The sequence below is a fragment of the Thunnus albacares genome, chromosome 18 (genome assembly GCF_914725855.1).
Source record: "Thunnus albacares chromosome 18, fThuAlb1.1, whole genome shotgun sequence".
Taxonomy (NCBI): Eukaryota; Metazoa; Chordata; class Actinopteri; order Scombriformes; family Scombridae; genus Thunnus; species Thunnus albacares.
In genome coordinates, this window is record NC_058123.1 from 3,457,627 (window position 1) to 3,481,610 (window position 23,984).

Below are 23,984 nucleotides of genomic sequence, written 5' to 3' on the forward strand. Positions count from 1 at the left end.
ATGATTTAATTAGTGAATAATCACTGAAAATAAGAACTATGCATAGGGAGTAGGTCCTCTTCCACGAAGCCCGCCATGTTGCGCCGCCATGTTTCAGCCCAAAATCAGGTGAGGGGTTAGCAGAGTGGTATTCATGTGGTTGCAATCTGCAACATCACTGCTAGATGCCACAAAATCGTACACTCTGGTCCTTTAATTGAATAAAATTACAAATCACTGATAAAACAAGATTGATTTACATTTTTTCAAAAATGTCAAAATACCGTTGTAAAACAGGTAATCAGGTTTATAATTGCATCAATCTACTTAATTTAAGATCATGTTAAGTGTAATATAAGTTACACATTTTTCATTTTTCATGTTATTTCACATTAGATTTACATTATTTTACTGTAAATTCACAATATTTTTGTAGCTTTATTGATATTTTCATGTATTTTTGAAATACAGGAAAAATCTGTAAAATAAAAAAGAAAAATCTGAAACTGTTACAGTCATAAAAGTGCAAGTTGACTCTCTGCCAGGCCTAAGCATTAGGAGTAATTTTGATATTGAAGATGTTTTTTTTAGACCAAAATGTGTTACACAAGTGCAGTGAGAGAGAGAGAGGGAGAGAGACCCAGGCCCAGACTTACTTATGTTGGACCACCTATTCTGGGTGGTTTTCTGACAAATTTTTGGTTACAATCAAATTTAATCAAATTATGTTAACACAAATTATATGGAGTAAACCAAATAATAAAAAAAAATCTTAAGAGAAAAATGTCAGTGTTTTAATTAATATTACATCGTTTTTTTCAAGAATTCATTACGTGGCTCAATATCATTTAACATTCTGAAATTAGGATCTTTAATTTTTTGAGATACACTTGATCTATATTGAAAAGGATTAATTTACAAACATCAAGTCATAAAAACAATAATAATAACAACCCCAAGACTGATGTTCATTAATGCATTCAGTACACCTCTTAACATAAGAAATAATAATTGTTATATAAATAATAATAAAATAAATTAATACAAATAATAGGAGTAATAATAGTAGTAGTAGTAGTAGTAATAATAATAATAATAATAATAATAAGCATAATAATAAACACCTCACAACACACAAGGCACATTTGAGAAGCATAATGACGTAAATAATAAAATAAATAAATAGAAATAATTATTGTTATATAAATAATAATAAAATAAATTAATACAAATAATAGGAGTAATAATAATAGTAGTAGGCCTAGTAGTAGTAGTAGTAGTAGTAGTAGTAGTAATAATAATAATAATAATAATAATAATAATAATAATAATAATAATAATAATAATAGGCATAATAATAAACACCTCACAACACACAAGGCACATTTGAGAAGCATAATGACGTAAATAATAAAATAAATTAATTAATTAATAAAACAAAACAAAACTTACTTGATCAGCTGTTCGGTTGTGTCGCCGGATGATGACGTCGTAGCCAGCGTCCCTGGCAGGTTGCAGCTCCGTTTTGCGGCAATAAAAAACAAAAATAAAACATTTCATCAACAAAAAACAGAGCAGCGGACTCAGCCGGTGCAGTTATCAGGTAAGTTAAAGATCACCGGAGCTTTCGGACGGTGAACATGAGATTCTCTTCGCTCGTCTCGCTGCTTGTTGAAGCTTCAGTTTCTGTTTAGACAGAGAGACGAAACCAAGCTGTGTCATTTATATTATATCACATTATTATTGGACGACAGGAACATTTTCCCGTTTCTGATCTCATTTGAGGGGCTTTCTTTTTTAATAAAGTACAGATTTAGCAAGTGTTTTTTTTAATTAAGACCTGGTTTAATGTGGTCTTTATGGGGAAAAACGTGACTGTTTCTTAGTCTCTGTAAAGCACTTTAGTCAACTTCTGTTGTTTTTGAATGCGCTCTATATACAAATTAACTTGACCTGATGAGTTTAATTATAAGATGTAACCCAACCGTTGCTAAAAGTCCCAAATCCCCAGAAAAAAATCGTGTTTGTGACCTCAGCGTCCTGTAGAGCAGCTCAGACACTCTGGTAGATGTTCTCACTAAAAACAGTGACTTTAAAATGCAAGAAAAGACACTTTTCTGCATCTCTTGTTGAGATGAGAAGTTCCCCTGACTGTGCATATATTTAGTGAAGCAGGTGTTTTTAAAGATGTGTTGTGCTGCGTTAGGAAGCCCGCTGCTGTGGTCGGTCATTAGCACACAGCTAACTGAGGTGTGAGTTTCTCTGCTTCACTGTGTTCAGCCTGTACTTACACCTAATGAGAGGTTGTGTATTAGTGCATTACAGTTCTTACAGCGCTGTGATGACACGGTTGCAGCTTGCTGGACTAATCATTTACAACAGTCCGGCTCACTTTAGTCATTACACGACCAAACGGCACCGAGGAAAACCAGTGTTTAACAATTACATATCGCTCATTCTTGCATATTTCAGAGAAGAAAACAGGTAACAACCAGTAATACCTCTAGTTGTAGTGAGATATCAGCTGGTGAGAGCCTAATGAGCGGAACTGTCAATATCTACAAAAAAGAGAATTAATTTCCAAAGGAAAGTACAAAAGTTTAAAAGCCTTTTTTTAGTGGCTACATGATAAAAAAACAAGGGTCAGGGTCAAACAATCACAGACAGACACGATGTCACAGGTAATAAAGAAATGTATGTAACATGGTATGACACACCACTATAAAGAAAAATTAACAAATTAGGGCTGAAACCGATTATTATTTTCTCAATTAATCGAGTAGTTGTTTGGTCTTAAAATGTCTGAAAATGATGAAAAATGTTTCCTGAGGCCCAAAGTGATGACTCAAATGTTTTGTTTCGTACATAACCCAAAAATATTTAATTTACTGTCATAGAGGAAACCAGAAAATATTCACATTTAACCCATTAATGTCTTTATAATTTCCTTTACAGCACTTAAAGTACTAACTGAGGGAAGCACAAATCCATCGAAATGTTTCAAATCAGTCAAAGCATGAGGCTACAGCGCAACTTTTCCTTAACATCCTTTTTTTTTTAGTTGTTAGTTACAATTTTACAATTTTTAAATTTTTGATACACACATATCTGGACTCTTACAATATAGATTCAAAAAGAAAAATGATAATCTGTTGCTTTTTCTTGGTCCAGTATTAACATTGTACAGACTTTAGAGACGTTTTATATAGTATTACTGTGGGATTTTCAGTAGGAACAAAATATCTGACTTAACATTCAAAAGCAACACATTTAAAATATAATGCATGAAATATTTCACAATTAAGTCGGCCATAAACACTATTACACAAACAACAATTCATGCAAATTGTAATTATGAGGAATATTTAACTTCAAAACTTTAAATTATGCAATTGTATAGCAATTTAATTTATCATCCATAACAGTAGTCAGTAATTCTTTTCTTGGTGACAGCTCTTTATCTGGGCCTTTCTTCATGGCTTTAGACGTTTTTGTAGAGAATCACATCTGTTACAACACCAAGCTGATGACCTGACAAGTTTTCCAGACCTTCATCCATCTCCTCATCTCCTCTGTCCTCCGCTCTGTCACCGCTCTCACAATCTGGAGGTTCAATAAAAACATCTGCCCTCTCGCTGTCAACCGATGTAACCGGTTCAATCACCTCTGGAACAGTGAATCTCACTCACAGCACGTCTTCCGCTGCGCCTGCCAGCAAGACTGACAGTGGCCAACTGCAACAAAGCAGACATGTAAATAAAAATGCACCTGCGCTAAAGATGTCTGTAAACAAGCATCTGACTTTGGATTTATTCTCTTCCTGTGTGTGTCTGTCAGTGGTTGAGACACCTCAAAAGGAACAGAGGTCATTAGTTCATCAGAATACAACTGTACAGCCATGGAGAGTAGTTCTGTGTAAGGCAGACGCCACTGAGCATGTGCAGGAACACAGTTCTGTTTACATCTTTGCTAGCTTGTTGTGCTACATATCACAACCTCTAGACTTTGTATTGAAGTTCTTCACAATGAGCAATGTTGCACAAAGTCCAGATGTTCCTTCCCCTGCTCAGTAGCGTCTACCTTACACAGAACTACTCTCCAGAGACTGAAAATGTGATGCTGTTGTTAGTCTTTGGAGCCGTTTCCAAACAAACTAATGTGACCAAACTCTTCATGATGAAGGAACATGTCACCCAGTGCAGCGATGTGACTCACTGACATGTTTTTAATAGTTTTTGGAACAACAACGGAGGAATAAGATATATCAGGCTTTGATTAACACACAATCTTTGTTAGTAGATCAATTCATTGTTGGTTTGGATCCAAACATGAGATTTGTTGACAGTAAGAAAAATTGCCAGACTTATCCTTAAAGTGGGGGCTACAAACACTGCAGGAAACCTTAATCCATATAAATGAGTCCAGAACTCCATAAATTCACATGTCCGCGTAAGTTCATCAGCTCACAGGCACGCTGTCTTAGCGGGTAAAGTTTGCCAGTTCATTAGAGATTTGTCCAGCTCAGCACTGTGCACAGATATTAATATCAATATGTTCTCGGTATGAATATGGCTACATATTCATACAGATGTTTCCGAGCTGTTAGAAGCTCTGAAACTGCTGAGCACAGTCAGGCCCTGTTTGTTTTCTCTTGTGGAGGCTTCTAGGTTTCTCCTGGTCAAGCCTTGTGGGGTCTCTGATGGTTTACAGATCCTTTATCCCTTCAGACCTTCAATATGTCTTCTATTCTCTCTACAACAACAGTTCGGTCTCATCTAAACGCTGCTGTGCAGATAAACTCACAGCATGTCAAAGCAGCTGCTGTAAAACCAGACCCGCCCTCAGGAGGTTTGTGGCTGTTTTTTCTGGACGGTAGACGTAACGGTGGGTGAGGGAGGTAAAGTGTTGGCTGGCACGTGAACAACAGGCCGTGACAGCTGCCAGGAAAATGATGTAAGAACAGCTGTGGGAGTTATGACAGGTCTCCAGCAGGTCTGACACACCTCCAGCAGGCAGGACTGTCAGCTTACACTGCCACGCAGCTTTCCGAACACTGCAGGTTTTAGGTAAAAATCTGAAGCAACATGCTGCTCATAAAAACCCTAAAACAAGAAGAAAGAACTTCAGAAGCACTTTTAATTTGACAGAAAATTACAACGCTAATCGGACATGTCCTGATGAAACTTCACCTTTTTCCACTCTGCAGCCATCCAGGTTCATAATACAAGCATTATGTTCCTGTTTCGATTCCCTTTATTAAAGGTTTTTAAGGGTTTTCTACACCTCTGCAGCTTGCTCCTCATCTCTCCTGGCTAACAGCTCCAGAAAACATTAGCTGCTACTAGCATAACACACCTGAATCTATAGGAGGCTCTCAACAGACCACTACAACCTGCAAGGAGAAGATCACATGATCGATGGGGGTAACTGAGCTAGCACTGCAGCTTGTGAGCTCAACCACCTGTCAATCACAGCTGTCAATCAACAGCGGACATCAAAGCTACTATATGCTATTAGAGGTCCAGAATTTAGCAATTAAGACCATAATGACTCGTTGAAAACAATGATTGACAGTCTAAACGTCCCTGTTAAGCCCACTGAATCCACTTTTCAGACATTTTTAACATATAATGCACCAATTTAAGTGAGAACATTTTCATTCAAATGAAAGTCTAATCTCTCATTTGAAGTGTCAATAATTCATTTATATCTAATGTTTTTATTGTTTAATTTGTGTTCAGTTGGTACCTAATGTACCCGTTAAACTCACGGGTGTTCCAAAAAAACCCATTTCATGACTTGAATCTTAAAAATACAAACTTGTTCTGTTCAAATCTGTGATCTCTGAGCTCATAATAGTTTGTGCAGTCGAGTGAATCGAGTCAAGTTGCATTAAGGGTAATGTAGGCGCCAGGTTTTGACAAGGAAGAAGAATGTGTTGGCTATAAAAGATGATATCTCTGATTCTGCTGCATCAATTTTGACCATTTAAATAAATTTTTTTTAAAAAAAGCTGTCCGTCGTGAATCAGACAATGTTAAAGGAGTGATGATGAATCTGTGGAGACTCCTTCAGACCAAACAGTCTCAGAAGCTCAGTGTGTCAGAGACAGTGATGGATTTTAGTAATGTGACCTAAATCTCTACTAAAAGCCAGAGTAATCCCCTTCTTCCTCTTCTTCTGTGTATCTGGTATTTTCCGACCGCAGCGATGCACATGTCAGTGCGTGAGATCCACGTCTCCTCGGAGCCTGACTCCTCCTACTTCCTGCGGGTGGACTGGAGGGGGCGGGACTTAGGATCAGGCTTCCAGCTGCTGCTGACTGACGGACAGGACGCTTGGAGAGGAGAAGGTAAAAAAAAAAAATGTCACCTTGCACGACCTCGAAGCTTGTCGTTTCACATTTTACATGTCTGACCTGACGGATTTATACTCACCTGATGCTCGGACGGCCTCACCTGTTTGACCACACACACACACACACACACACCTTTCTCACTTCACCTGTGCAAATCTTAAAGTGTAACATCGTTGACCTTTTCAGCTGCTCGGACAGGAAGATTTATTAGTTTGACCTACAGCAGCCTGAATGCTCTCAGGTGAGGATTCAACTTAGAAACTTTCCTCAGAGACGCACCTGAAGACTTTAAACTGTTCTGATCCTTTTTCAGGACGTCTCGTCATCGTTGCCTTAAAAAGTTTAAGTTGACGGTTCATTCTTAAATCTGGAAACAGCAGCTGACAAACGCAGCATTTACACATAATTTCAAGGGTCTCATATCCAGATAAAATCCAGATTAGACACGTGTACATCTCAGTTATCACAAATAGTCAGATCACAAATCTGATTACCATCTGTGTTGACTTTCCTGGGCTGCATGCTAATCAATTAATCATTTTTCAATTAAATGCCAGGATTTTGAATATATATGAAGACGTCACCTTTGACTCTGGAAAATATGACAAGAATTTTTCAATATTATCTGATATTTTATAGACTAAAAGAGAAACTGAGAGAATAATCGGCAGATTAATTGATAGCTCGACTAATCAGGGGCGGCTTTAGGCTGTTCAGACTGACATTAGCTCTGCTTTAATGGAGGCAGTGTGTGAAGACGAAGGGTTGAACCAGGTCCAACTTAGTGCTAAAACGCAAACTTGTGCAGTGTTTTAGTGTCTGATAATCCTTCAATCTCATGGATCTGTTACTCAAACTGGACTTTTTTTTAGACTGATTGTAGTTATAGTTATGAAAAGTAAATATTACGTCTGTGTCTTGGAGAGACGGACCCATTTACACCTTTAAACCTCCTCCTGAGAGAGGATGGATGCCTTTACATTGGACTTTTCAGAGTTCAGAGAGCTTTATGATCCACCCAGAAAGCATGAAGTGAGTTAAGTGCTTTCTGCAGAGGCACCACTGAACGCATCCTCACTGGCTTGGTGATTGCGCTGCAGAGGGTTGTGCAATCAGCCCAAGACATCAGCGGATATGAGCTTCCCTCCATCCAGGATATATACAACAGGAAGGCCCGTAGGATTATCAAAGACCCCCAGCCGCCCCGACCGTGGACCGCTTCAGCTGCTACCGTCTGACAAGCAGTATGGCAGACTGCTGAAGGTCTGGACCAGCAGCTTCATCCTCCAGACCACCAGGCTGATGAATTATTATACATACACATATAGATATTTACTCATATATTAGGTAGGACACATGCACACTGCACATTACATACATGCACTCATGTGTTTTATACTCTTATCTATTACTATTGCTTTCACTACTTTAAATATTTCTTTTTTCCTTACTGCGTTGTCGAGGAGCTGAAGAGAGTTTTACTCTCTTATACTTGTATTATGAGATGTAACAATAAAGAACTTGAAGTGTAAATGGGGTCAAACGGTCTACGTTCAAGTTCCACTTATTTGCTTCTCTGGAGTCCTGAAAGTACTCAGAATAATGGAGAATTTGATCTACAACAAGCAAACTACATCTGCTGTAGAGTAGAGTTTGTTTTGTGAAATGTTTTTAATGCTGCCTTGTCAAACTGTCGTAAATTTCCACTCCACATCTTGCAGTTGCTTTACAAGATGCCTGTGTTTGTTTTATTCTTCTTTCTTTGCTGTGTCCATTTGCTGCAGCAACACTTTGAACACGAGGCTGATAATAACTCAGGATCTTCCTGTTTGCAGTGAGCGAGGCGGCGGTGTGTGAGGAGGCCGAGGAGCTGGAGATGCAGAAGGAGAGGTACATCCAGGACCTCCAGCAGGCACTGACCGAGACAAAGAGCTCCGTCGCTTACGGCTTTAGCTTGACGCCATCTCCTCCGAACCGCGGCTCCACCGTCACGCTGGCGTACGAGAAGGTTCAGAAGGACATCTCAGTGAGTTTTTACACCTCTGACACACTCAGACTGAAGTCATCAGGCTTTAAAGAACGCTGACGTGTGAGAAGCTGCTGGTTCTCACAGTGTTTCGATTTTTTCTTCAAACAATATGCTTTAATATAACTGAACATAGAAACTCAGGACGATCCTATAGGTATAAATATACATATTAATATAAATATTTCAACTTCTTTTCTGAAAAATCACATTGTGTTCGTCATTTTGGTAGGCGGCTAATAATACTACAATACCCATGAGCCTCAGCCGCCATCGCCGTGGAGAGGAAGCTGGTTAAAAGCATAGACTATATAAAAATATGGACGTAGTTACCGTGACGTCACCCGCTGGTTTCTGAAGAGCGGTTTTGAAGCTCAAAGTGAGTCACTCCGGCCGTCGCCATCTTGGCAGTGTGTGACGCTGTCTAACTCCCAGCCAATCAAAAATGGGCAAAGAGGCGGGCTGAATGACTGAAACAAGCCACCTAGCGGCTGGCGGACCTGTCACTCAAAGCAGCCATGTCCTTCATTATGCAGAACTTTACCACTTAATAAAATTTAAACGGGTGAGTTATAAAAAAATTCACCCCCCGTACAGTTGTCATGAAAGAGGAAATTAGCTACAGAGACCAAAACCGTTTTTTGTACCAGGCTGTAAACATGTTTATTTCTGCTGTAAAGTTGGGCATTTTAACATGGGGGTCTATGGGGATTGACTCGCTTTTGGAGCCTCAAGTGGACATTCAAGGAACTGCAGTTTTTGGCTTCATTTTACAGCCCCGGAGGTTGCCGCTTGGTTAAAAGTGAATCAGAGCAGAATGAATTCAAAACACTTTGTTGCTGAAGTTGTAAACAAATGTTGCCGAATTCACTCAAAAGTGACCCAGAAATTAAAAGTGAACTGATTCACACTGTAGATTGTAAAATCTTTCGCTTCTGCCCGCCGTTAGTGAGGCATTTGACTAAATTTTAAGTTCAGTGATTGGACGTTTCTTGGCGAAAAGCATCTTGGTTGACGTCTCTCATCTTGTACCTTCAACTTTTCATCAAAGAACCAGATATTTTCTAAAAGTTGTTCATCTTTTTTACTGATGATTCAACCAGGAGAGTTTCATGTTGATGTAACGTCTGTGGAAAAAAACCACAAATACGACTTTTACTTCCAAAACGGCCGCTCCTCCCACTTCACAACTCTATTAGAGCTCCAACTAACAGTTATTCTCATTATTGATTAATCTGATGAGTATTTTCTTCATTGGTTGGCTAATTGTTCACTATATAATATGTTAGAAAATAGTGAAAAATGTAGAAGAATGAATATCAGTTTCCCAGATTCTTGTACGTCTTCAAATGTTTTGTTTTGTTTGTGGAAAAAAGAGATTCAGTTTAAAATGATATAAAACAGAGAAAAGCAGCAACACATTGGAGAAGCTGCAACCAGACAATATTTGGAGTTTGGAGCCAATTAATACTAATAATTCAGATTAATTTTCTGTTGATCAACTAATAGTTTCAGCTCTCGTCTTTGTAACATCTCAGTGTGATAAACAGATAACTGATATATGAGTATAACTCACTGTGACGACGTGTTTTAGACATGTGAGTTTTTCAGGGACTGAGTGTGTTTATTTAAATTTCCCTCTCTGCCGGCAGACGAGTCAGAAGGTTAATTTCTAAAAACCCGGTCGTGTGTTTTCATTCGTGGCTTTATCAGTAAAACGTTAGCTGATTGTTGACGTTAAATCCACCTTCAGAGCCGACACTGTTGATGTTTCGCATGACGTCGGCGCTGCGTGTAACTGTAGATAACGGCGCGCTTTAATCTTCATCCACCTGTTGATGTTTTAAAGCCTTCGGAGGAAAGTGCACCGAGCTTGTTTTGATTTGCCGACTGAACCGGAGGAAGTGATGAATGGAGTGTGAAACTGTTAATGTTTTTACAGAAACATGAGTCAATGCCTTCACGTGATTGTCACAGAGTTACCTCACCACACACATGCAGGCAAATTATCTGACCTAATAGGATGATAACTGCAGATCATCACGTGTGTAATCATCTGATCATTGTAATAAACCTCTTTAGTTTAGATCTGTGCTTTACGGAGGCAGACAGCGGTAAAACAGTGAAGTTTAAAGGTGTAACAGCTACTACAGTGAGGTGTAAAACCTTATCCTCAGAAGATAAGTCATTAAATCAGATTCTGCTCTCTGTTTGGACAATCTGAGTGAGGCTAGTTAGCGTTTAGCAGGACAAGTTGGTAACTCTTTATCTGAAGCTAATATGAAGCTTCAGCGTCCAAATGAGTCAAATCAAGTAGATATCTTTCAACATTACAGTATTTTTAGTGCCAAAGTCCCTCTTTTTGCTACTATACTTCCACCTGCAGCTCAACAGGGAAACACTGTCCGAGGAAACACAAAGAGGGAATTTGATGCTAAAAAGACTGTAAATGTGTCAGATATCCACTTGATATGACTAACTCAGACTGCTGAAGCTGAATATAAGCTTCACATCTACTTTTAAATGACTGTGTGGACACACTGTGGATTTTGGCCTCCATCACTTCCATTGAAAGCACATTTGAAGGATCTTTTAATATCCAGTATGAACAGGAGGAATGATTACAGCAAGGAAAACCTCTTTCACTGTTCATATGGACACCTGACTGCTGGTTTAAGACACACTTGATAAATTATGAACCCGTCCTTTAAGACAGTTCTGTTAGATTCTATACAAGCACCGATTCGTGCTGGTTGTTAATAGCTGTGAAAGAACCAAAAAAACCACAAACTCCCCATTTGTGTTAGCAAAGGAAAACTGTGCAGTACAGTGGAGGTCAAGTTGGAGGTCGGTGTTGATGGACATTCTCCGCTAAAATTTTGGCTAATTTGGTTGTTTGTTTACAACCTGTGTGTCATCTGGCTGCTCCTGTTTCTTGCCCTGACTGACTTGTTTCAGCAGTGAGTACAGTCATTATTACTTAAAAAAAAATATGTTCATATGGAGACCTGACTGTTGGTTTAAGACACACTGGAATAATTGTGAACTAGTCCTTTAAGGTAAAAGCTGCATGTTCTTTTGTTTTTGCAACAAGTAGTCAATTAATCGGTTAGTCAATTGATAGAAAATTCATCTGCAACAGTTTTGATAATCAAACAATCACAATTACTTCAGAAAAAAAGAGCTAAAGTATTTCCAACTTCTTGAAAGTTCTCAGGTTTTTCAGTTACTAAGAGGGTTTGGGGATATTTTTCACACAATTTTCTAACATTTTTCAGACTAAATAATTAATGAGTTAATCAAGAAACTAATCTGAAGTATGTTTGCTTTGATGTGGTGAGGTTAATGTTGTTGGGAGGAACAAATATCTGCAAACAAAGAACAACTGTTTAATGTAGCTTTAATGGATCTGAACTGGTGGGATTTTTATTATGTGAAAAGAACCACAGATGTGTTGCACAGTGAGATGGTGTTTAGCAACTGGCTGAATCATCTGCGTTCAGGGGTCGATTGTGTGAACACACACACACACACACTTATTCATGATTCAGATGCAAAACCTTTGTTGCAATAGTAATTATGACAGAATAGACAGCTAACTGCATCTGTTGCAGCAAAAGGGGAAATGAATCGAGGCTTCTGCTTTTTAAAAAGGAGAGTTTGAATTACAGACGTTGCTGGGATGTGTCCTCTCTCAACATTTAAAAAAACAAAAAACCAAAAAAGAAAAAAAACCAAACAGTAATTCATCTGTCATAAAGTTATGAGTCATAATGAAAGGCTTCAGTCTAATGCCGGTCGTTCCCCTCTAATCGCAGCTCACATCCAAAAACACCAGAGAAGACTCTCACACACATGTACAGGTGTTACCTGAGGTGTTTTACATACCAAGCATCTGTCAGCATGTTCTCTCTCTGTAACTCTGCTGAGCTCGAATAAGAAATGTCTAAGACGTGTCCCCTTCGTGATGATTAAGACATTTGGTTTTAATGTTGGTTTGAGTTTTACAAATGTTTCCTATTACATCTAATTTAATAGATTTAAAGGGTAACATTTATTCCCACAACTGATGCCGTATTGTGTATTGTAATCAGATGGTCATACTGACTGCACAAACACATTACGATGCAGTTTTAAACAAATCCTTTCACCAGAATAGAAAATAATACAACTTTATTGTCTTTAAAAGCCTCATAAAAACATGTAAAGCTAATATTGTATGTTGTGTTAACTCACAGAACTGCAACTTTTATTCTCACACTGAACCAAAGCATTTTATCCAGTGACAATTCCAACAAACTTTATTCAAACAAGACGACGGCCTCCTCAACAATGTTGACAAAAAGAGAGAAATGCAGCGTTACTTTATGCAGTTGTACTATGAACAGAACGTAAGTGGAGCCACAGATGTCTGGAAGATGCAGACAATCTGATGTGAAGTTCAGTTTTCTCTCACAGCGTCTCAGTCAGTTGACAGTTTAACCACAACATGTCAAATATACTCCAGCAACATTAAAACAAGCTCACCACAGTTTGTACCAACAGCCATGTTGGAAATCTGATCACACAGCTGCTCAAACCACAAATAAAACTCCAGAAATTCAAACTGCACATTAGACAACAACTGATCTGACAGAATTTCTGCAGAATATAGTCGGTGGAGACGATTCAGGGTTAAAATCAGGTTAAATGTGTTAAACATATTGAACACATATGGTGACAAAACACCAAAGTATAAAACCAACCCTAACCCTAAACCCAACCCTAACTCTAACCCTAACTCTAACCCTAAACCCTAAACCCAACCCTAACTCTAACCCTAAACCCAACCCTAACTCTAACCCTAAACCCAACCCTAACTCTAACCCTAAACCCTAAATCCAACCCTAACTCTAACCCTAAACCCTAAACCCAACCCTAACTCTAACCCTAAACCTAACTCAAAACCTAAACCCTAACCCTAAAGCCACCCCTAACTCTAACCCCAACTCTAACCCCAAACCCTAACCCTAAACCCAACCCTAACTCTAAAACCTAACCCTAAACTCTAACCCTAACTCTAACCCTAACCCTAACTCAAAACCTAAACCCTAACCCTAAACCCAGTGCACTAATAATAAAAAAAATACAAACAATATACTTAAAACAAAACATAAAACATTTATTATATTTATAATATTTGGATGTATTAAATCAGTACACAGAAGATTTAGCAATGCACTTAAAACTAGAGCTGCAACTATTTATCAATTAGTTGATCGTAAGAAAATTAATCAGCTATTTTGATAATCTAATAATTGTTTCTGCTTGCATGTTGTGCAGCCGACACTGTGTACTGAGCCCTCTTTTCCATGATGTACTGAACAGAAATTCCACCGACTTTGGTCACGTGGTCATTAAAGTAAAGTGAATTTTTTTGTAATTTTTCAAGCAAAAAATCTGTTTCGAGCTGCTCATATGTGACACTTTGCAGTTTGTCTTTGTCATATTTGTCAGTGAATTGAATATATTAAGGTTTTGTGTTGTTAGTCAGACAAAACAAGCAAACTGAAGATATCACTGTGGCTGCTAAGGAATTGTGAATGCAGTTTTTCTTTTTTACAATTTTTTCACATTTCATAGACTTAAACAGTTTATCAAGAAAATAAGCACCAGATTAATCAAATCGTTAGTTGCAACATCGTCGGACTCAAGATGGACAGTTTCGTTGAAGAAAATCACTCAAGTCCTTGTTCAAAGTTTGCTGTGGTGGAAGAAATGGAAACACTTTATACTGTAAATCAAGGTGTGATCAACAAATGGTAAACAAAAGGTAGGAAGAGAAGGCATTTACATTTAGGCCTTACAGTGTGACACAGTCAAGATCAAGGGTCAACATAGTAAAGGGGGGGTGGGGGGAAAGGAAGGGGCAGGAACAGGATGGGGTGCTGCATTCAGACAGGGTCAAAAAGGTCAAATCAGCAGGGGTCAAAGGCAGGAAAGACACACAGTTGGCATCTTGTTGATCAAGGGGTTGTTCCCAGACATCACTTGATTATCAAGTCTCTACCCAAATGTGTATTCTCTTCTTCAGCTTCAAAAAAGAATAAATTTTTCTTCCTTATCAAATTCTAGCGCCTACTTTACCCACAATGCAACTCAAATGCCTGTACAGACTGGGGTGTTATGTTAGTGTCTAATGTAGCCTGGAGCTGCTAGTCGCTACAAGGCCCAAACACACTGAAAGCGATAATTGATGCGCCTCATTTGACGTGTCATTTGATGCTCCTGTGGCATCAATGCAGGCATCAGATCTGAGACGCCAACAGCACAGAACCAACACAGATTTGTCCTGTTGTTCTTTATGTTTACTGCTGCATAAGTTGGATGCAATGAATGAATGAAACAGAGAAAATGCAGAGGAGGAAAAAAAAACTAAGAGCATCTGTTTCCTCAGTAAATCATCTGATTAGAACGTAACCGCCATGATGAAACAGTCAGAAAATAATGTTTAATTTCTCTCATTCACTCTACCGCCGCTCACTCTCAGCTTGCTCGCACTATCTCTCTCTTTTTCGGCTGCAGAAGAAACAGCTTTGGTCACTGTGTTCTCGTTTTTGTTGCTCCAGAATCGAAACAAGGTCGGAGTCGGGGGGGCGTCAAGGCAGTCTGACGCACCTCATAGTGCTTTTGGTGCACATTCGGCCATTTAAAGTAATAGGTGTACTTCAAAACATGCACGTCAGACGTTTTCTAACTCATTTTATTTTCAAACTTTTAGTGTTCAGCCCCAGCCAACGCTGACTCAAACGACATCACTTGAGGCAATTTATCACACAGCTCCCTCGGAGACACAAAAGGCTTTATAATACTGTCTTACACCTGGAAACACGCTGAAAATCTTTCCTCTTTTATGACTTTAACATAATGCAGCTTTATATTAGCGCCGACATTCAACCACCTCAGTAGTAAAATCAGAATAGGTGGAGTCGCTCTGGGAGGTTTCTCCCCAAATAAAAAGTGCCCAGCAGTTAATTAGTGTGAAGTCAGAAGCAGCTTTTTGAAACAGTAGCGTCTCTATGACAACATGCGAAACCTTTGCCCACATCAACAGCTCTGTAGCCAACCCGCCACTGTCCCGGTCCACCAGTCGACAACAACACGGCTTCATCCCTAATGTGAGCCGTCAGGTGACAGCTGAAGCACTTATTCTGGTAAATCTGAGAACCGTTAAGAGCTTAATACTGACCAAGTGTATGCAATGAGGCAACAACTGGAAGTGTTTGCCAGAGAAGCTTTGGAAAGGGTATTTCCATGTCCAGCAGTATTTTAGGTTATTTACTTAACATTTCTTTTAGGCAATGAAGTAATAGCTGGCAAATATGAGACACTTATAAATAAGCAGAGCGTGAGAAACACAGAGGGTGGTACGACATGACAGAGTGAGCAGGAGGAAAGATGAGGATCAAAAGGGAAGAGTTGATGATGTTTGTAATTATGTCTTCAACCCAGTAGGGTATCTGACTTCAATATTAAATATATTTTTAGCCAGCATGGCTTTGTCAGTCTGTCAGTCGGCCCAGACATATCTAAACAGTAGTTTGATGGATTACCATGAAATTTTATACAGATATTCATGGTGCTCAGAGGATGTTATGACTTGGATGATCCACTGATATGATTCAGTGTGACTGACACTTCCCAAGGATATCGTTATCTCTCATGTTCATCACCAATAAACCTCCATAAATCCACTTAGAAGCCAAAGAAAATAGGCTGCAGAAGTTGCCTGAGAATCATCACATTTGTAAGTTTTCTTCAGTATCATAGTAAATCCAGTGATAATTGTCTGGTACACCCACCCCAAACAGGAGCTGCTAACAGCTGATTCAGCAGACTTTTAATGGAGACTATTTGACAAAATAAAAACACATTGTCATCACATTGGTTCACAAATAGAGCTATATGTTGTTGTTAGCATGTTTCCATCTGTGCAAAAATATTTTTGTACTGGAAGGACAAGCAGCTCCAGCACAATTTAACCAGTAAAGTCTATAAATGTTGAAGGAATTCTCTCTTTGTCTTTATGTCAATAAACTGAAATTGAAACAACACATGATTTATCTCTCTTATCCAGTCTGTAGTCATACAAACAGTTGTGTCTCCTCCAGTAAAGATTGGTTATTTAGGGAGATGATAGTCAGAGGTCAGTGGTGATAGAGACCGTTCTGCCTCTTATCTGTGTGCAAACATGGCAGTGTCATATCTGAAGGAAAACTTTGTTTGTTTGGGGACCGACGTCGCCAAGCATCAGTGACCAGGTCAAAAAAATCACATCATTTAAAGGGATATTTCGGTTTATATCAATATGATGTGTTTCCCATAAATGTGGCCATAGTGGTTCTATGAGTCATGTTACCTTTGCGCCCGCCGGCTCCGTTATAGAGATTTTGGGGAATCGAGGATTTGCACCAAACAACGAATATCAGGACGAGCTGCTGAGCCTCCTACAGCTTCCCGAATAAACCTGAATTTTATAGAAATTATTTCAAACGTTTGTCTCTGAGTCTGAACGAAAATAAACACAGAAACTAGCCACCGGTAGCAGACATTATGGCTAACTACATTGGGAACTACTTCCTGTTAACATTAATGTGGAATTGTATACCAAACACTGTATTAAAACCTTTAAACCTGCACTAATCAATATACATAACATGCATGCAATAATTTCCAAAATAACCACCTGCACACTTATTAGAGGGCCTGACTTAAGAGATTGAGACCATGACTTGCTAAAAACAATGACTGACTTGTATTTCCAGAGAGACGTTGAGGCTTTTTTAATGGGAGTCAGTTGGAGCATCTAACAGCCATCGATGGCCTCAAGATGTGAGAGCTGCTGGTTGAAATAAATAGAGTGAAAACTGAGCAAAAAAACCCCTAAAACCTCAGGCCGAAATGTGCCAAAATGCCCAAATCAGTGACAAAGTCCTGACAACAAGCTGTTAACCTCTGAGGTTTCATTGTTGTCCTCCAGTTCAGGTTGGGTTCTGTTTCTCTGAACGTCGTCCCGACGCCGGCGGAGGCAGTGCGAGGGTTACTGATTCACAGTCTGGAGAGGGGAAATACACTGGAGCGACATAACCAAGCACTAGAGGAGGAGAACCAAAGACTGAGACGAGAACAGCAACGCATCACTGCAGAGTAAACACACACACACACACACACACACACACACACACACCGAATAAGCGGCGTTCTCATCGCTTCAGGAATCTCTGACAACCAGCCAGGGTTGAGGGATGATTTCCACTTCGGGGAAAGTCAATGAATTAGATCAATTCTTTCTGGGAAATTGTGCAAATAGTCGTACAGCTGAATGAAAGTAAACACAGAAGCTAGCCACCTGTAGCAGACATTGACTAACTGCATTGGGAACTACCAACTATTAACATTAATGTGGAATTATATGACAAAAAAAATCCTGCTCTAATCAATATTTTTATGTTTACAATGGATCAGTTGAGTTAAGAGTTATCTATAAAGTCCATTTCTGCAATTCTTTTATGTGTCATTATTTGTTTGGGTTTTATGACTTCGCAGCTCTGCTCTCATAAATCTCACGTCCCACAAACCAAACCGCAGCTACAAAAACAAAAAAAAAAGTCCAATTTAACATTACTCGGGGCTGCAACTAATGATTATTTTCATTACTGATTCATCTGTTTTTGTCTATGAATGGTCGGAAAATAGTGAAAAATGCCTGTTATCTTCAACATCCTCAAATATCCTGTTGGGAAAAATGTGCAAATAGTCGTATTTACAGACATGTGAAGTAGATTTTCAACATAATAATGACATTAAATGGGGATGTTTTTGAGTATAAACATTTTTTCTTTCTTAATTTTAATTTTGCTAAAACTTAGGAGATGCATCATTGTCTTAACAGTAATAGGTATAAAAAACTTTGCTTAAATACAACAAAAAAGTGATTTCAATCAATAAATACATGATTAAATAAGACTACTCTTCACCTCAGACACAGTTTGGCTGGTAGTGAGGAAGGTTTGAACACTGCACGCCAAAAACTACTACAACACAGTGAGGTTAAAAACACAAGTTTTGGTTCCTGTTAAATCCATCACAGTTATTACCCAACTCCTGTAACACTGCCTGCAACACTTCATTTTGAGCGATGCACTGATGTCACAGTGGTGTTCATGTGTTCATCACGCCAGGCAGAGTCAGAGGGGCCCCTGTGATTCACAAAACACAAGACTCAACACACAGTTTACCTCAGTTCATTATGGATTTCAATTCAATTCAGAAATACTTTATTAACAGAAGTACACAGACAATTAACTCACACTACGGCTCCAACTAATGATTATTTCCATTATCAAATAACCTGCAGATTATTTTCTTGATTAACTGATTGTTTTGTGTCCTCATATGTCTTATTATCCAGTCCAAAGATTCAGTTTATTGTCATTTAAGTCAGAATTAAAGCTTCAAATCTTCATATTTTAGACGCTGCGACCAGAAAATCTTTTGCATTTCTGCTTAAAACATGAATTGTTCAATTATCAAAATAATTACAGATCAATTTTCTGCGGATTGATGAATCAACTAATCGTTGCAGCTCTAATTAATACATAAAAAAACGATCACAGACATGAGCAGAAACGGTGTTTTTATTTATCTTAGACACCCATATGGATCTATTTATTGGTCTCCCTCTGATATTTGGTGTGTGTGTTAATGACATATTTTTGTAACTGATTGTGTCTGTTAAATGGTATTTTGCCATCGGAAAATAAAGATATGCAAGTCAAAAAAACCCAAAAAACAATCTAAAAACAAATATGACGATGTCAGAAAGAGGCACATATTATGTTAAAAAATGTAAAAAAGTGGATGTGCATTTTTGAATCTATACGTACGATAAATCCCAAAAAGAAGACATTAAAAAGTTGCAAAAAAGTGGTTTTTCCAACAATAAGAAAAATGTAGAATATAATCGGATTTACCTTTGAAGTCCCTAGAATTAAGCAACATAATATACATAATATTTAAATATTATGGGGAAATAAAAGGACTGCTTTTAGTTCATGTCCTGTGCAGCTCATCTTGAATGATTCATAGCTCTGTAGTCAGTTTCTCAACTCCGTTATCCATCATTGATTAGCAGTTATTGTGTTATGTTGCTGGAGGAGAAAAACACAGGTATATACGCACTTTTCCTGGCAGGATTATAGATGAACGCTTGACATACTGAGGAGGTTTTAAGACTTGTGTGTGTTTCTGTACATTTCAGACTAAAGCGCTATGCTGGTGGTAAAGAGGCCCTGGAGACAGAACTCTACTCTCGGTTTGTTCTGGTCCTGAATGAGAAGAAGGCCAAGATTCGCAGTCTGCAGGAAAGTCTCACAGACCTGCAGGAAGCGAGGTAGACTGAATATGTTACAGTCTTTTAGGTCTATAACTTTAGAAAATGCTTACTCATCAGCTGGCATTGCAACTGCTTTTATCTCCTGCTTCTCAATTTACAGTTGAGACACTTTCAGCTCTTACACCTCATATCACATATAAGCTCACACTGTCCTTAAGAACAGGTTCACAGTTTTTCAAGTGTGTAAAAGATCCCCTCCTTTCGAGCAAAAATGCATGAAATCATACATAATCTTCTTTAACGGGACAGAGTGCACAGTGAACTCAGCAGTCACACATTTCTCTGTTCTCTATTTCTCTGTTTTGTGTCTTCAGGTTATGCTAACCCATTGTTGCTAACTTTGGAGCTAACCTCCTTCACTTTTTCAGCACTTGGGGGAAACAACAGACCTGACTTTTTAACATTTAGTAACTGACACACTGTAGTCTGTACTGTACATTTACTGCCAGACTGACAACTTACTACTAACCTTTTCCTCTGCTCCGCTAGCATCCACCATGACTTCTCTGCCGCGCACTCTTTACGCAAACACACTACGCAGTGACGTATTCCTTAACGGCATTACGCTACCAACAGTTTCCCCGGCAACGACACAGAGGTTGACTCACGTACCGGAGCAGCGCTGCACAGACTGCCAAACGCTATCGATTTCAGAATGAATGGATATTTGGAGTTATTTTTGGCATTAAAAATATTTTCTTGGCCTGGCGGGAGTTCTTGTTGTGATTAATATAGGAAAAACACTGATTCAGTAAACGTTGAGTACAGTTAGACCCAGCAGTCTCCATCAGGTTGGGCGAGTTCAAAGTTGTGAAAACAACGGGGGTGTTTTGAATACACCCCCGTTGTTTTCACAGGTAATTTGTCAGTCTGTCCCTCCCGCCGCGGGAAATAATGGATTAATCCTGGAAAGCCGTTGATGTAGCACTTTTCTACTTAGAAAATAACACGGAGATTATTCGACCAATGAGACTTTAGTCAGACGAGAGCATATCGACTAGTCGACTAGCAGACTACAGCCCTAAAAAGTCAATGTGAAGCTTATATGAGGCTTCAGCAGTCTGAGTTAGTCATATCAAGTGGATATCTGACACGTTTACAGTCTTTTTAGCATCAAATTCCCTCTTTGTGTTTCCCTGTTGAGCTGCGGTGGAAGAATAGTAACAAAAAGAGGGACTTTGGCACTAAAAAGACTGTAACGTTGAAAGATATCTACTTGATTTGACTCATTTGGACGCTGAAGCTTCATATTAGCTTCAGATAAACTTTTAAATACATTTTTGCACAGAAGGAGGACTGTGGATTTTGTCCTCCATCATCTTCTAATGGTCAGTATGAACAGGAGGAATAATTACAGCAAGAAAAACAGGTTTAACTGTTCATTTTAGCTCCTGACTGTTGTTTTAAGACACACATGAAATATTGTGAATCCCTCCTCTAAGTTAATGCACTACAACTATCTGCAGCGCTCCTATTTCAGCTGAAATGTCGCTTCCCCCTCCTGACTGTTCAGCAACTGTTTTCAGCACTTTCACGTCACCTGAAATCTTTGCTCATTACAGTGATTTTAACCTTCAACTAACATACAAACTGCTTTGATCGCTCATATGTCGACTGAGCCCTCAGCTCCTTTCAGTGCTCATACTTCAACTATAACTCTTGCACAACTTCTCACAAGCAAAACAAAAAAAACATTTTAAGATGTTTAACTTCACATTGTTTCAAACAAAGACTTTTTGTTGTTCAGACAACTGAAAACTCTCAGGAAATCCTTGCTCAATAAATTGCTCAATAGCTTTTGACTCATGTTTCCTTAATTACTGCAATCTTCTGATTCATCAGCTTTGTTGTCAAACTTATGTTATATTTAATGTGTATTATTAATTCTTAATGTAAGCTTGAATGTGATTTTTTAAACTATTGTATAACCAAATCAATGTTCACTCTCTGGTGTCTTTTGTAGGAGTTCTGAGGGAAAGAAAAAGGGAAATTCAGTAAAATCAGACCAAACAGCAGGTCAGGAGGAGGAGGAGGTGGCTGAAGAGGATGAGTATGGAGGTAGCACCGACGAGGAGCCAGAGGAAGAGCAGACTAACCCGGCCTCGGCTCGACCTGCTGCTCGGGGTAAGATCTCTGTCAGTGTGTGAGAGAATTTAATATTCTCAATGTGTGTGCACGAATACAGGCAGTAAATGATCAGCAGCTACTCTGGATCAGTATGACGTGATTAATACATCATACTGATGTTTTTTAGAGCCAACATCTAGCTGTGGTAGTTGCTGCTAGGGTCATTTAAAGGACACATATTCTGCATATTTCAAGGTCTGTATTTATATTCTGGGGCTCTAGTGGAATATCTACCTGATTTACAGTTAATAACTTCTTATTTATCTTATACTGGCCCTTTTATGCAGCCCCTCGGTTCAGCCTCTGTCTGAAACAGGCCGTTGTAGCTCCTGTCTCTTTAAGGCCCTGCCCTCCTGATGAACCCACTCTGTTCTGATTGGTCAGCTTCAGGAAGCTTCCTCTGGAGGCTACGTAAACGAACTATAGTAGCAGGATTTCACTTCTTTTTCTCCTTCTTTACTCCAAATGTCAACCTCTCAAATCCATCCATACATGTTGGAGCTGACTTAGATCTGAAATATGAGAGTGGACAACACATGGAAACACCTTAGCAACCATCTTAGCAACCACCTTAGCAACCAAAGCTACAGAACAGACGGCCCTTGAGAGCAGGTTTAAACCCTGACTTTTGACTTGCAGGCAGCATTTCTACATACGTTCACCTCAGGTTTTGTAACTTTGACCGTGTTTAACATCTGACATCATAACAGGATACAAATGACAGAAAATCACTAAAAGCATACGTCTCACAGCAGCTCACTTCACTGACCCTCTGGTTAAAGTGCTGCTAATTACTAACATCACATACCCCGGTGATGGTATAATTGAAGTTACAAGTTACAACAACACATAATCTTTAGTACTGCGTTGAAATTCCTCGAAAGGGGATTTTTTTTTTTTTTTTCCAAGAACCTCAGTTACAGGCAGAAAGTTTTACAGTTATGACTCTGTCTTTGTACTAGTATGTCTACATCTCACTATAAATTAACTGAATATTCTGACAGGGTACTTTAATGGATCACCTGCAGAAAGTATTGAATTTTGGCATGCAAATACGTAAGTCAACATTAAATCATGTAGGGCAGAAAATTACTGTTGCAGGTGCTCCGACTTGATGGAAAACACCTGCTGTGACATCACTGAATGAGGTGCGGGCAAACATATCCAACATGCTTGAAAAGTTTTCTCAGAGCAGAACAGCCACGTTGTCAAATCAGCAATGTTAGTTTTTTTTTTTTTTTTAGATCAAGTATTGTCACATCAAGAGTTCCATAATTAGTAAAATATGATATTTTCGTTGAGCTGTCGTCATGGTAGCTGAGTGTGTTTTGCACCAGGCGTCTTTTTTCAGGCCCAGACACTAACCATGACATCACTGAGGAATTATGTAATCTGGAGAGTCGGGGCCTCCGTAAACTGACAATCCCAAAACACCTTTAAATACAAGCAGCTTCCAACGTTGACATTACACTCCATCAACCTCCCAACTTCTGCTCCCAGATGGCTTGGGATTTGATTAATGCGCCATCAGCTGGAGGCAGGATGTATGGAGTGTAGTGGAGTATGGATTTAGATAGAACATCGGTTACGTATCATGGAAGAAAACTGGGCTCTAAGAGGGGTTTTTTTTTTACCCTTTTACCCTCCTCACAGTTACTTACATCCCTGATTTTTCCACTTTCTCACACACTTTAAATCCTCCACATGAAGCCAGGTCAGGTTTGATACGTCAAGGTTTTTTTTTTTGGAGGGGGCGGTGTAGGTGGTGTCCCCTTTACTCCAGTCCTCCCCCCCCCCCCTTTCGTCTGATGAAGGAAAACTTGTGTTGTTCTCTGTTGCTACGACAATGACTCAGAGGGCCCGCGTGCCGCTGCCAGTTAGGACCAACAGATAGAGAGGAGGGGGCAAAGAGAGTTTTAGGAAATCTGTGGTTTCGATATTTATGCTCATGAGGTTGTTTTGTGTTGAGTGTGTATATAGAGACTGCTGCTACTGGTGAGAGAGGTTTTCATCCACACAACAAAACAATCTACTAATGCTGTCAAATTACCCATGAACCC

At 39.0% G+C, this 23,984-nt stretch overlaps 1 protein-coding gene and 1 long non-coding RNA gene across 4 annotated transcripts in view; one reads left to right on the forward strand and one right to left on the reverse strand.

Annotated features, from left to right (window-relative positions):
* Positions 1-1,373: 1,373 nt before the first annotated feature.
* The window catches only part of xrcc4 (X-ray repair complementing defective repair in Chinese hamster cells 4), a 40,386-nt gene continuing 17,775 nt past the window's right edge, over positions 1,374-23,984 (forward strand). For 2 of the 3 annotated variants that reach the window (XM_044333017.1, XM_044333019.1), the window contains exons 1-6: positions 1,374-1,582; positions 6,188-6,331; positions 8,173-8,363; positions 17,383-17,549; positions 19,663-19,794; positions 21,761-21,921. In XM_044333017.1, coding sequence (XP_044188952.1) covers positions 6,190-6,331; positions 8,173-8,363; positions 17,383-17,549; positions 19,663-19,794; positions 21,761-21,921 — 793 coding nt within the window. In that variant the 5' untranslated portion in view covers positions 1,374-1,582; positions 6,188-6,189. Of the gene's footprint in view, positions 1,583-5,524; positions 6,332-8,172; positions 8,364-17,382; positions 17,550-19,662; positions 19,795-21,760; positions 21,922-23,984 lie in introns of those variants that run through there. The other variant, XM_044333018.1, reaches the window with a different exon arrangement.
* LOC122968091 lies at positions 1,605-20,578 on the reverse strand. The gene is made up of 3 exons (XR_006398744.1): positions 20,267-20,578; positions 18,500-18,601; positions 1,605-1,665 (listed from the first exon to the last, which is right to left on the reverse strand). It is a non-coding gene; the product is annotated as an uncharacterized LOC122968091 (long non-coding RNA).